At 49.3% G+C, this 14,997-nt stretch overlaps 1 protein-coding gene across 4 annotated transcripts in view; it reads right to left on the bottom strand.

Moving 5' to 3' along the window:
- Positions 1-14,997, bottom strand: part of PTPRF (protein tyrosine phosphatase receptor type F) — a 376,154-nt gene that overhangs the window by 49,592 nt on the left and 311,565 nt on the right. For 3 of the 4 annotated variants that reach the window (XM_063407253.1, XM_063407252.1, XM_063407254.1), the window contains 4 exons: positions 13,705-14,010; positions 10,692-10,885; positions 4,506-4,532; positions 2,174-2,291 (listed from right to left, as the gene is read on the bottom strand). In XM_063407253.1, coding sequence (XP_063263323.1) covers positions 2,174-2,291; positions 4,506-4,532; positions 10,692-10,885; positions 13,705-14,010 — 645 coding nt within the window. The remainder of the gene's footprint in view (positions 1-2,173; positions 2,292-4,505; positions 4,533-10,691; positions 10,886-13,704; positions 14,011-14,997) is intronic. The other variant, XM_063407256.1, reaches the window with a different exon arrangement.

Raw genomic sequence — 14,997 nt, forward strand, 5'->3', positions numbered from 1 at the left:
AGGATCGCTTCCGTGCTGCTCAGTCCGTGAGGATTGAGGAAAGTGGGAAAGTTCAGACAACAGGGTGAAGAGGATGACAGACAATTCACAGGGATAGAGGCACTGACCCTAATCCGGTGGTGAGGGAAGCTGGAGCCAGCCAGCTTTTGGTTGCCATTTTCCCACGTGCTGCCATTTAAACTGGAAATCAATTCAGCCATATCCAGCCCCAAAATTCATTCCCTTTTACAGGAAACGTTTAAGTACCTCAAAGCATCATATTTATCTCAGAGAAGATCTGAATCCCGTCCTCCCAATCAGTGGTCTTCAGGCACTCCAGCCAGTGCACAGCACCAGGCCATGCTGGCCCCGATGCACTGTACCACAACAGACACCCCGAAGCCCGATTCCAGCACCCTGGTCTGTCTGGAGGCAGACAAATTTCATCCTGAAACCTTGCAGTTTTACCATCTGCAGAGGCAGCGAGCAGAGCTGGGTGGGCTGTTTGCCATCAGAATATATTTGGGTTTAGTTGAGAAGCAGATTCGTGATGTCAGTGTTGATGGGAGAGGTGAACACAAGCGTTCCACGGGATTTTTGTTTATGCTGCACAAGTCAAGGGGTGTCGCCGTCACTGGTTAGGAACTGATGGCTTTAAATTGATGGCTTAATACCTTGATCTCCTTCAGTTAAAAAAAAAATGCGTCTTCACATCAGCTCAGATTTGTAAACAAATGAACTGATAGGGAAGATACTCAGAATCAAAGGCATGGGGCCATAGATATGAAAAAAGAAAAAAAACTCAACAAAAAAAACAGGATTGCGGCCAAACCTAGTAAATATCCTTGCAGTTTTTTGAAATGTATGAGCCCACAGTCGAGCAGAAGAGAAAACCGTATTTGGCAGAATTATGCCCCCTTCATGCCATCAGAGGGCGACACCAACGCTCCCCTTCGAGGTCATGCCTTCAGTCGAGCCTGTACAAAGGCCCTGAGGGCGGCTTTGTAGGTATTTAAGAGATACAATTACATTCCCATTGCCAGTGCCATCCTCCTTGCACTCATAATACAATGTCTAACAGCAGCTAGTATTAAGGGACACAGTATTTTCAAAGCTGATTCCAAATATTAACCTTAAAATGTTCATCATAACATGGGAAGATCCACTGTGGTTTACAGTACAACACTGGGATGTTTAGGAAGCTCTTCCTGTTTATAGGACAGCTGTAGCAATTTGATGAACAGAAAATACATCATGGCAAGGCACCAGGGAGACAGCATTTGAGAATGTGACAGTGGAAACTACCTCTGGAGCTCCCCATATGCAGTGCAGAGCAGATAGCAAGCTGTTCCTTGTTTAAAAACACCAGGAACAAACGCTCTCAGTTTGCACAAGCTGCCTTCCCAGAACAACGAGTGGTAAATACTGTTCTGTGGCTGGTGTGAGGAAGGAGCAGAATTACTGGTTGTAGGACAGGCTAGTGAGTGGACAAGACAGTGCAACTAGTTGGTATCACTGCCAAAGGAAGCGTGACCACACCTGGAAGGAAGTGCCAGATGACTCCTGGGTGCCCCTGCTCCAGGCGCAGGTATGATCTACCACGACAGCAGAACCAGACCGGCTGGGATCACCAGGACCTACAAGCTGTGTCTGCAGCACTTCCATGGCAGATCTGTTGCATTCCAGGTTTTACCATGGCTCTAGAAGCAGCCAGGCTCAGCTATGTAAGCAGTATCAATGGCAGAGGAGAGCTGAGAAGCACCTCCTCTCAGGAGCCCTCCGTGCCAGGGGCCCTTCCAGGTGGCACTGTAGTCACCACAGGAAGCAAGATATGGCCCTTGCCTAAGGGAACAAGGTGAAGATGGGCCAGGATCCCAAAGCTGAGGGGAAGGCCTGGACTTTCAGGCTTCCTCTTCCCAGATCTCTGAACTATGCAGATGAGCTCAGACCCATGAGTTTCACTGCTCGCTCACCAGCCCTGGAAGTGTCTCTCCATCACTTTGCTGCAGTTTGCTCAGGTGATCCAGTGACAAAGCCTGTTAAGTATGGGCTGGAGATCACAAGAGTCACAAGTACCTCTTGCAGCACCTCCAACACTCCTGCTTCCTCCTGGCCGTGGCCATACTCCCCACACACCTCTTGGGAGGTTTTACCACCCCCTACGAGGCTGTGACACCTGCTTCCCCACACTCACCTGCCCCTGTGGTGGTGATGACTTTGGGCTTGCTGCGGGCACCATCTCCTTTGGTGGTGTAGGCAGCAACTGTGACGGAGTAGGTGGTTTCTGGCAGCAGGCCTCCAATGACTGTCTCCTGGGAGTGCATTCACGAGGCAGAGAGGAGGCAAACGACAAGAACAAATCTTGTTACTGGATTGAGCCAAAGGAAGGCACCAGGGTCAGTGTCTCCATCAGCAACACACTGACAACACTCCCTGGCTCACACACATGCATCGTGCTCAAACACACTCATGTTGCACAGAGCCAGCAAACAACTGCTGCCACTCCAACACTCACCTGCCTCATTTCAACCCCTGCCTTTAACACTTGGCCTTTCCAGGGACCCACCAGCAACCCATATCAGCAGCTGTGCTCTCCCACGGCTTCTGCCAAGAGGGAGATCTGATCCAGATATGGTTCTGTGTGAAAGCTAAGTAAGAGGACTATGGAGCTGTGAACCAGAGCAAAAGCCAGTTCACCTGGCGATGAGAATCTCTTGGGGGCTAATTCCAGGTTTTTAATGTTGTCTCTTGCAGCAGAGCCGTGGGGAGCACAGGGAGGCAGTGCAGGGGTGGGGGCCCCGGGCAGGGAGCACCTGCAGCTCTAAGCATTGTGTTCACCCTCCCTGCCAGGCACTGGGTTCCACGGACGGGATAGGTCAGTGCAAGGCCCTGACAAGACCTGGAGGGAAAACCTGCGTCGTGGGAGGTCTGGGAGGGGGCAGACTCACAGGGTGCATCCTTGCATGCTCTGGCTTCCTCTGGGCAGGAGGAGGGCATGGCTCCACACTTCAATTTGAGATCAAAGAGAGGAGCAGCGCTCCTCCCTCCTGGCCTCCAGCAGCAACGTGACTGGTGCCAAGCCTGGCTGGCCAGGCCTGCCAGCGAGTGAGCACAGCGAGCCCAGCAGCTCGGGCAGGTACCCCTGAGCAGCGTTCATTTGTGGGTGCTGTGGGAGTGTCTGGGCCATGAGCACTAATAACCCACTGGGTCAGGGAGCAAGAGATGAGCAAGCTGGAGAAGGGGCTGGGGAAGCTTTTGGAAAGAAGGCAGAGGCTCCACGTTGGTTATTTACCCCTTCAGACAAGGAGAAGAGCAGAGATGGAGAGGGTTAAGTTTGAGCTGCTGAGAACAGGCAGCATGGGCACTGTCAGAAGATGCTCCAGGGGTCTGACCCCTGCCCAGGGGATCCCTGCCAGCTTGAGGGGTGCCTGTGGTTGCTCTCAGAGCGCAGCCACTCTCCCATCACTCACTCGCACAAACACCCACACTGTTAAACCTGCTGATTTCCAGTCAGTGCTGCTGGTTCAGGTTACCTGCCCAGGCTTACTCATCAAAATCACCACGTTACCATCGCAGAACCAGCCAGCCCAGAGAAGTATCAACAAGCACCAACAGGAACCCCGCCAAAATCACCGTGTGAACCAGAGTCCAATCCCAACTCCGCCCCTGCAGCAGATCACGTGTGCGTGAGTGGACGCACAGTCCCACCGGTGCCAGTGGACCCGCGGGGAAGCACTCTCACAAAACCTGCAGACTCTGAACACCCCAAGAGAACTCGCTCCTCCCAAACCCATGCAAAGAGAAATTCTCACGCGAAAGCATGCCACCGGGAGCGAAGCAAGCAAGCTGGGAGGTGGGGAGAGAGACGAGGGATGGAGGAAAGAAGGTCTGATTGCATAATGCAAACACAGTGCTGTCATGACAAAGCCACTCCGAGCAAGAATGCTCTGTATAAAGCAGGAGGAGAAATGCATCGTGCTGGGGAAGCTCACAGTAGGGCACGTAATTGAATTGCTGACTCTAAAAAGGTCATTTTCTAGTTTGTTCCTTCAAATTTATATCTCAGAATTATGTGGGGAAAAATTGAATTTTACTGTTTAAATGTGATTGTTTTCTTATTACTATCTGTGTTTCAACCAAAGGTCATGGTTGAGGGTGTAGGTTATTTCTCACAACTATGATCAATGTGGTTTAAAGATTATGTATCTAATTTTACCACATAACTTGGTGGGCCAGCTACTGCAGGATGAGCCTCCTGAGTCGATTACTTGAACCTGCCTAAAACTGCACTGCAACAAGCTGGAAATACAGATTATAGGAAATGTCAATTGCTTTTCTGCATTTAGGAGCTACCTAAATGCCAATTTTCTCTGGATTTGCTGCTTGTGAGAGATTTCACAATGTAACTCTCCAGCCTCATTAAGGGAGTGAAAGGAATGTTTTGACAGTACTGTGTCTACAAAATTCACAAATCGATTTACCAAACCCCTCTCTTCCAACCTGGAATACACACAAGTGGTACTTACATGGTCGACGGAGTCCTCAGCTCTCCACTGACGAGGGAGAAAGGAAGGAGGAGAGAAAAATGGAGACACAGAATTTTAAGGGGCAACGTGTAGGAAAGGGATGACAATGACGACAACAGCAGGGGTTAGCAGAACTGGGCTGGGGGAATTACGACACTTATACACAGAGGGTCACTTGATACAGGCTGTGCCAAGGGAAGAAATGGCATAGAGCAATTTTTGACATGCTGCTAGCCTGCACAATGAGTCTGAGATCATTCACACAAACAAAGAGCTTCCTTCTCACTTGGGTGGAGAGGACACCCCTTACTTTTTGCACTTTGCAGTACTTTCCGTTTCTGGCTTTGTTTGCATTTTTCTGCCTTTTCCATGAGCAGAAGCAAGGAGTGATAGGTTGTATCAACTAGGCTCTGAGGGTGACTGCTGCCCCACAAGTCACTCACAACTGCTCTGCTGCCTAATCTCCAGTTTCTGTTCTGGTGATCCTCCAGCCACCATCTATTGTTGAGAATACACAAAAACAGAAGCGCTCTCTGCAGGGAAGCCTCAGTGCAACATTTCTAGAGCTTCTTTTTCATGTATCATTTGCAAGAAAATGCTCTGGGGACTTCAGAAAACCGGGAAGTGCCACCTGTCATCAATAGTGCCAGAGAAGCTGAGACCTCACACAGAGTTTCACACTAAGCTGCTCCTCTCCAACAGTGGTGCATGGCTTGGAGAGAGGTTTTAAACTGGTGTATGTACTGAGGAAACAGCTTCTCACTCCCAATTGCACAACACAAAACAGCAAACACTCATCTGGCAACAGCAGCCCTGCAGGGAAAGCTTGTACACAAACTACTTCCCACCAAAAGCTCACATGGAGTCCTGGCCATGGCAGTTCAGCACAGACTCTGAACTCCTCTGGCTGGATTTGGGTTTGTAGGGCATCAAGGCTGCACTGGGGTGAGACAGCAGAGCCTGGCTGCTGCCATGCATGCCCACAGCAGTGTTCTTTGTGGCTGGTGCACCCAAGGAAGGCTTGCAGAGATCACAGAACTCTCTCAGCCAAAGTGATACGTTACAGCTCACGTCACTAAATCTGCCTGGAGGAAGCACCGGTCTGTGGGTTCAAGCACAGAGATGAAAGTGAAGATAGGTGTTATTGCCCCTGATTCACAGTGTGAGCCCTGGCAAACCCTGCTTCTGGGCCTGACCTGCCAGCTGTGAAACTGCTCACATACCAACTTCCTCAGGACCCTGGGAAGCTCAACTAACACTGCTGGAGTGTTTGGGAAGCTGCAAGTGCAACAGAAGCACTAAATGGCATCAAAGATACAAGTTGCCTTTTGAACTGAGGCTATTTGAAGTGGCCTTCCAAGGCTGCAGCCTATCACAGTGGCATAGCACTCACCTCAGCAGTAAAATACATGGCATACTTCCAAAGTATTTGTTATTTTTTTTCTCTAAATTCAGAGAGAAGCTGTTGGAGAAATGTTCCTCTAAGATTTTATTACAGTTCACTTATTAGATGCCATGAGACTGCAGTACAATTACCCCCTAAACCATCTTAACAGTAAATTTCAGCTAAGAGGTCAAGCTGCCCCTAAATACTTTTTATAAAGCCAAGACCCTCACTAAGTATTATGGTGACTAAAAGCTCTCTTTTCACACACATCTCGGTGCCATTTCCACTGCTGCACACTTAGCTGAACTCATGTCACTGCTGTTTATGTCCCACCTGTGCCAGCCAGCCCACACCATGGTCAACAGCCACACACTCCACCCTGCTGATCTAAAAGCTGGCAGAAGTCCTGCCACAGGCAGGATCTGAGCCCTGGTGCTCACTTCTCCTACAAAAGCATGTCCCTGGTGGGTGGAAGCCATCTGGCTGGGAACACCCCAGCCTGCCTCCACGTAGCTACAGCAGCAGAATGTGACATCTCACTGCAAGGAACAGCAGAGCTGAGCTGGGCTCAGGAGGCCTCTCCCATCACAGCAGGGAGTTTATCACGCCCCAGGATTTTAAACCAAGTGTTTAATGTTCAAACTCTGTTTGCTCTAATGTTTCAGTGGACTTTAATCTTGCATTAGATCAGAGTGGAAAGAAACGCCTTGAGATTTGTGCTGGAGTAACAACTGTGAAAAGCCAGGCCTGCATAAATACCTTGGTAGAAATTCAGTTTCATTACGAAAATTTAATCTACAGATCAAAACACTTCCTTCCTTAAACAAGCTCAATTGCTTCTTAACTGTTTAAGGTTGGTCAGTAAGACAAATTGATCTGAAAAGCCCAGGAGCAGTCATAAAAAGAACTGAGAGAGGGCTGTGTGCACGAGGCAGGATGGCTCTGGGAAGTGCTAAAGCTAACAGTGTGTATTTATGGCAGCTGCAATACTTTAATGTTTCATTTTACACTTCAACACAGCATAGTCATGTCTCACCAGGGAATGGCTGTTTTCCCTGACCAAGGCTCTTGCAAAAGACAGATTCAAGCCCTCAACAGTCTCAGCTATGGGAAGCCAATATTGGTTTTCCTGCAGATCCTTCTCCTCTCTGCTTCAGTGACTGTGGTGCAACGGTGGAACTCCAGATGTAAACTCAGGTACTCAGTCAATGAGATGCAGAGGGGTCTGATGATATCAGAACTTTACCCTGATCCTTTACTGAAGAGCCTCTTGGATGATGCTTTACAGTTTTGTTCCGCTTAGGAAGCAGAGAACATCCCACCTCCATGCCAGACTCTCACCTGGACAAGTACACATGTATGAGATGTTCCAAGTACGTTCAGAGAAAGGTCCTTCACTATCACACTACGAAAGAGGGAGGCTGTAAAATCCCCTGTGTTGTGCCTGGGGTAGGTACTGCTCAAGGAAGAATTTAAGTCTCTGCTTTCTCCTTTGATCTCAATCCAATAGCTTGAAGTGATAGCCATTTCTTCTTCCTACTCTTCTGGAGCAAGTTGGTGGGATGTGCACTCAGTTTGCATGCTGGTTGGTGAAGTGCTCCCTGCAGAGATCACACCACCCTCCTGCGAGCCTGCAGCCCCTGTGGGTAGCACACACCTTTCCTGTACCATGACTCAGTTTGCACAGTGGAGGAGAAGGTGGCAGGAGTCTCTTCTCCACAAAGCCTGACCTCTGTATAGCCAGCTGTCCCCAGCCAGCCCTGCAAAGTTGTTTGGGTAGGCTGGATCTGCAGTGTGGAGGGGTTCAAGCCCACTGCCCCTCCTAACATGCAGCAGTGGCCCAGAGATCGGAGACCAAGCAAATTAGGGGGGCCCCTGCCTGCCCCTGTCAAGCTTGTGTCCCATGGCCCTGCTGTCCCTTGCTCCCTTGAGCTGGCAAGGACTTGAAGCAGTGGTGGAGTGCAGCTCCTGCACCGGGCTCCTTTCAAAAGCCCTGTCTTGGTGTTTGGATGTGCTTTATGCAAGACCCAGGGCACAGAGATGAATCTTCTGCCATTGCCCACCACAGGACCCGGCTGAGCCGTGACAGGCATGGCCTGGGCAAGAGCTGCTGCAGGTACCTGATCCAGCTCTGCAGCTGCACACACCCTGCGAGCTCCTCCACCGGGTAGGGTCACATTTGCTTGTCCATCAGGCTGTCAGTAGGAGGTGAGAGCTCAGACTGGAAGGCACACAGAATCCCGACAGAGATAATCAGTCACAGGCACAACTACAGAGGGGAGGGAGAGGCCTCAGCTCCATCACAGGATCTTCTTAACAACTGATTACTCTGCCCAGGCAGGAGGCTGTACAATAAAATGTGATCTCTCCAGCACCAGGGCCCCCATGTCTCTGCTGATGTTTTAGTCTTTTCCGCTCAAACGGTTTTGAAAGCTCAGAATCCACATTATCTGCATAGCTAACATCTCCGCTCCCTTGCCTTTCTCCTTTCATCTTCGTTTACTCTCTTTCCATTTCTCATCTTCAATAAGGAAGAATCATGAGTCAGCTTTAGTATCAGTGTCTTCACACAGTCTGCAGGAAGCAGATTATGTGGTACATACCTACTCAAATCAGCAGACAGCCTGGCTAGGCAGGAGGAGGGGCTCTGAATACCTGTCCAGAGATTTTCTTCTCTGACCCCAAGGTTTTCAATCCATTTAATTATCTCCCTGTGCACTGGTAAAAATGTTTGTGAGTGTTTATGAGTACTGAACTGTGGCCATCTTCATCCTGTGACCTTCAGGGGCAGGTTTTCCAGTGTATCTTTTTGTTTTCTTTCACAGGAAATAACTCTTCCAGGACCACTCGTTAAAGTTTCATCTGGCCGTCTGCAAAGACACGCACTGCTGTACTGAAAGATGGCAGCTCTTACAGGGTTCTTCAGCAGCTGGAACAGATGTATTTCATCACAGGCACAGGTCATGCCTGGCTTCTCACTCTTTTGGGAAATAGAGATCTCTTCTGCCAAGTCAGTGAAATCTCTTCCCTGCAGGGTCATCATTAGTTTATCCCAAGAGTGACATGACTCTTTTAAAGTAGTCGCTTCTCTGCAACTATAATTTTCACTTCCACCCAAAAATTACAGTGGATGAGTTCAGCATCATACACAGCAGGAAAAGGTATCACAGAAATCAAGAACTTTCCCATATAAATTCACCAAATATGGAAAAATGGCAAGCGGCCTGACAGGCCAGGAAACCTCTAGGAACTTGCCTCCTTGATGTGCACATTCAAACTAATGCAAAATCCAGCATTCCTTCAAAAGTTTCTGGCTCTGGCATCCTCATTCTGCACATCAGCATGGGATTTCTCTCTCTGAAATGTATGAGTAAGGAGTGAAAGCAGAACTGGCTGGGCAAGCATAAAATATTTGAAAACACCAAGAAGAAAACCACTGCCAACTTCGCCCACCTACACTTGGGACCAACCCATTAACTCCAAACTCCAGCTGAACAACACAGCCTCAATTGTTCAAACAACACAGAAGATTACATTCTCCTGGCATAAGGGCAGTAAGCAGCTTCTCCAAATATTAAAGCAACATCTGAAACATAAACAGCCATGCCCCAGACAACACTGCAAGGACCCTGAAGTCTTTTCTCTCTTTAAAGTTTCCCCCTTCCACATTATTACCAAGTTTTATCCTTTGGAATATGAATGGCGAATAAAGCTGCCCCTGTGCACTGCACTCCCCACTGACAAACGCATAAATGATTCACAGCTGCATTCAGGAGACAGATCAATTAATCGTTGCAGCTCTCCAGTATTTATACTGGGCATCATTCAAGCAAGCCAGCTCTGAATCGATTCCTCGTTGCTTCCAACAGCAGCAGATCCTGTTCTTCATTTATACGATTATCTTAGTTGAGAACAACACGGGTCATCCAGGATGAAGGACCCCTGCTCCAAAGGAGAGTTGTATTTCATTGCACACAGAGCACCAAAAACTTCCCTGGACCCTGGGGAAGAGGCAACTATACACTCCTGGGCTGTGCAGAGTGCACAGCCATGCCTGGAGCAGTGCGTGGGAAGAGGGCCAGTGAGGTATCCAGGAGATGGCCTAAGCATGAACAGATTGTTGTATGGGGATTGCAGAGGACAAAGTCATTTACAGGGGATGTGGCCCTCCACCTCGTTTTTTTACTTCCTCCCCAGCCTTTTCCAGACTAAGTTGGCTTCACCTGCAGTTTTGTTTGAAGAAGGTATGTAGCACCAAGTCCCTGCCCTGCAAAAGCAGGAGGGAGGGGAGGCTTTGCTGAGCCAGGAGTGCTGTTCTGCCTGGCATGCTGTGCCCACACAGGGGTGCAGAGCCACCCCGTGCCCCACAAGCAGGCAGCAACCAGGTGGATGCTATCAAGAAAGAAACTTTGCCCTGAACATAATCAGCATCACAAAAGAAACAGACTCAAGCCTTACTTAAAAGTTTCTGACCATTTATAAATGGACTGGCAAAGTGCAGTTTGCTCCAGCTGGAGTCTGCACAGGATGTGGTAGGCAGAGAGATATGTAACAGAGAAGGGGTAAGAGAGGAACATCATCCAATACATCATCTTTTCTACAGTAATCCTTTCCCTATTAAACTTTTCACCCATGTTTAAACCACAGTTTAAGAATAAACTGTTTGCCTTGCTCAGGCAGGCTGAGTCCCAAGTTCTGAAGCTGCAAGAGGAGACCAAGGAGTACTTGGACCCAGCCAGCCTGCCCTCTGCAGAGAGGGAAGGTGCCATGCCCACCATGTGGTGGTCCCCACGCTGTACCTGTGCTTCCGACAGCATGACGTCCTTGATCACTGGCTGCCCTCGGGGCTCGTTGTTCTCCAGCTTCACGTAGGTAACCTGATAGCCACGGATCTGCCCGTGCTGCTTGTTGGAGATGGGCAGCTTCCAGCTCACCCGGATGGCGGTCGAGTTCACCGACTCCACCTCCACCTTTCGCGGCGGGGCACTGGGCACTGCAACACACACGGGACAACAGTCAGCAGGCACCACACAACCACTGGCACTACCTCCCACTCCTCTGCCACCTTCCCCCCACTTCACTGCCAGGACGGCCCTCCTGGTACAAGCCCAGGACATCACACTGCAGTCTCAGCACGACCATATCCCTGACTCTTTCCCTTCTACTCTCAATAGGAAAGAGCATAATTATAATATGCAGGAGCACCCCTAATAAAAATCATTGTGCTGAATCAGACCCAAGGTCCATCTATCCCTCTCATCTCCAGCAGTAGGGAAGCAATGAAGAATACAAGAATACAGTGACCTCCTCAGGGTGCCCCTTGGGCATAGGGAGGAGTTTTAAAGCCTTCTTTGCACCTTGCCTGACACAACACCTCCTCTCAGACCCATCTAAGCACAGTCCAACAGTCCCAACAGCATGACTGGGTGCTGAATCTGTTTTGCAGGGAGCCCAGGTACCTGCCACCAGCCACAGCATACACGTGCTCTTCCCCTGTGACAGTGAGAGGGTAATCAGGGGGAAAAGCACCATCCTAAAACAATAACCCAGAGCTCAGAGACAGCAGTCACTGAACTCAGCCAGATAAAGGTGCCTGTGGGGATTGTGACAGCTCTGGGGACTGTATTTCATGCATGGCTAGCTGAATGCTTTTTGATAATAAAATGAAAAATTACACTGCCCAGAAAATATCAATTTTCTTGCAAGGTGAGGCCCTTTTAAAAATGTATTTATACCCTATTTACCATTTGGAAAAATTACCTCCTTATTATATTTTGCTCTTGCATTGACTGTGACAAAAATGTCAATTCTAAAAAATTAGCTTCTCAGTTGCTCCTGGAAAGCTCCTTCCAGCTGAAGCAGCTGGGAGTAGAGGTGTGCACTCTATTTGGAGGATACTGATGCTACCCAAGTGCCCAGTACCAAGTGAAGGACCTGGCCTTCATCCTATCACCTCATCTGCAGGACCCTTTTCACATTGCACTGCCCTGGGAAAATCCAGAGGTTTGGAACCTCATATGCCCCAATTCTCAACACAGCAAGAAATCAGTATTAGATAATTAGGGATGGATACCTGACAAGCAGACGTAATGAGTATTGCTATTTCAACCAAATAAATGGGAAGAAACAGCTACCCAGCAGGTAAGCACAGTTTTTATGCTGCAGGGCAATTCATTATTTTCCCCCAGATGTCCTTCGTAATTGTAGATAATTTAATAAAATAGAGAAAGGAGGAACGGAGCATTTTAGCACCATGAGGCCAACTCAGGGTATGGGAATGGAGGGCGCTGTGCATGAACAGTTACCCCCTTCTGCCTGGAGCAGCCTATGCTGTAATCCACAATTCACTTAGTGCAGTGACCTTGCACAAGCCACAGGGCTCTCCTGCCCTGGCAAGACACCTGCCCACACACACAGCTGGCAGTCCAAGCAGAAAACAGGATCCTCCCTGAGAACCAGACAGAAGCTGTGTGTCAAGCTCTGCTGGCATGAGAAAGTGGCAGGACATGATATGGGGATGTTGTAGGGACACAAAAAGATGTGAATATGAGCAGACCACAGTGTTTTGAGGAACTCTGTTCTACCCCACTATGGGAAGTATGTGCTGCATCTGAGATCCAAACAGGGAAAGTTCAATTTGTTTTCAGACTATAGTTTAGCATTTCTCATTCCTTCATCATGGGTATCTACTGAGCATCAGCATGTCAGAGGAATATAAAATCACTCCTGACAGCTAAGCTGGAATGTCCAACCACGGTGCCCAAAAACTAAGTGAGAGAGCTTGTTGCGACATTTCTGGGCTAACAGCTTCCCTTGGGCTACAATTCTGCTGAATGAGAACTGAAGCAAACAATACAGGCAGCAGGACACACACACAGATGTGTTTGCCAGCCCAGGAATGCAGTCAGCAAGCATTCCCAGACGCCACTTTCAGAGCCATGGAGACACAGGGGACAGTAGCAGCCCATTTAGGGAAACTGTAACATGTCTGGTTTCAATTTCCTACACTGATTGGGCAATGCAGAGATCATGCTTTCTTTGCCTGGACACTCCATCTCTTTCTTCTCCCATTAAATCTGCAGCTTTCTTGGGTCAGCGTGAAGCCATGGGAGCTCCTACTGTCACCCTGAGCTCTGGCACTTTCAAAGGAAAGGGCTTAAATCATGGTGACATAACTGACAGCCCTGCTAATACAAAGCAATTTCTCTTTAAAGCTGTCGTATCCAGTAAAGTGCTCTGTACGTGTGGTATTCTGACTCTTGAGTGGAAGAGCAGCTTTATATAAGCTGTGGCTTGCCTGGAAGCTGCAGCAGGAAGTAGCTTTCCTGCAGTATCTACAACTTTCAAATGGATTGCTTTCTCCCTCTTTAGTTTGCTGGATTTCAGGTCAACAAGTAAACTTAAAGTCCTGATCTCACAAGAGAAGCCTTTGGCTGGGAAAGCTCATTCTACCTTCAAGAAAAAGGAATCCAGCACCACCCACTACAAAATCACAATGGAAAGCAGAGCAATGCCTCCCTGCATGCACATGAAGCACTGCTGACACAAAAACGACCCTGAAGGACCCCAATGGGATATCTGACACAACCTGGAGGCAGAGCAAGGGCCAGCAAAGCAATTCCCCAACCCCACTCCAGGGCAACTGTTGAGATCCCCTCCCTGGAGCATTGCTCCTGACAGCCTCTGGTCCTGCTTGAAAGGCGCTCCCAGCTCAATGTCCCTGCTCCCTTTCCCCCCCTTTCCAGCAACTCAGTTAGGAGAGTCGTGGTTAACCCATGGCAGCAGCTGGAGGAGCTGTTCAGGAGCACCTACCGTCCTCGTCAGTGCGCACGTGCACGGGGATGCTCTCCGGTCCTGGCCCCACATCCGTGTGAGCCCTTACCCACACCTTGTATTCGGTCCATTTCTCCAGGTCCTTGATCTCCCAGCTGGAATGCTCCCGTCCAATGCCATCCACCACATGCTTGGTGTTGTCATCTCCTTCCACTGCCTGGTAGGCAATGGAGTACTGGGTGATGACCCCATTGCGGCTCTGGGCGGGCGGCGGCACCCAACTTACCCGGATGGTGGTGGAGCTGGTGCTTACACACTCGACCTCTTGGGGTGGGGCCGAGGGGGCTGGGGATAAATAAATGAAGTGGGGAGATGAAGGGAAATGAATGGAAGGACAAACCAAAATGCACAGGGAACTTTTACCCAGCCAACGGAGCCTGCCATCCTCACAGATCACCAAAGATGGCACTAGGGGGGCAATTTGTATTTGAAGGCCAAATGAACGGCATGGAGATGGAAGTGCTGCTCTGCATCAGAGAACACCTCTTCCCAAAGCAGCTCTGGACGCTCACTTTACCAAACACAACAAATGGCACTAAGGGAAGGGGGGCATGTGGAGGGTGCAAGAGAGAGACTGGTAGGGAGAAGAAAGACGCTTTCAGTGAAGATCTGAAGCAGATGGAAACCAAAAGAGGTAGGAAGCTGCAGAAGGCAAGAGTGGCAGAAGGGAAGCTCACACACCAGAAGGCTTGTGAAAACTCACTCCTAGACAAGCCGAGGAAACAGAAGTGGATAAGGAAAGCAGGTGACTGAGGTTGGAGGTAGTTTGTCCTGGCAGGGTTTAAAATCATGACCATCAGCTGTATGTTGCATCCTAACCAGGTGGGAGCCAGGCACCATGTGGGAACAGGAGATAACGTGGTTGTGCTGCTTTGCACGTGTTCCTGGAACCTGGAACTGACGGCTTCATGCCTGCCACACTGGTTACCTGCCTCAGTAGCTTCCTGGCCAATAGATTTGTACAGTGCAAGGTAAGCAGGTCTTGCCCCCTCCCAGGCAAAAAAGCACCTGCAGTTGGCATTAACTTTTAAGCCCTGGCAATGTTATCTGTCCACAGGAGGGGGAATGGGATCCAGGCAACAGTTGCTTCTCATTGGGATCACTGAGAGAGAAGTCTCTCCACACAGGACAAAGGGGAAGAGCAGTAAAACAAATGTGGGCAGGGGAATAGAGTTCAGGAAAGGAGAGATGATCTCGACAAAGCAACGCATCCCTAGGATGTCTGCCTGGTTCTTTCCTTTCTCCAGCCTTGCAGAACTGTTGTCTGGTTGC

Source organism: Prinia subflava, chromosome 10 (assembly GCF_021018805.1).
Source record: "Prinia subflava isolate CZ2003 ecotype Zambia chromosome 10, Cam_Psub_1.2, whole genome shotgun sequence".
NCBI lineage: Eukaryota > Metazoa > Chordata > Aves > Passeriformes > Cisticolidae > Prinia > Prinia subflava.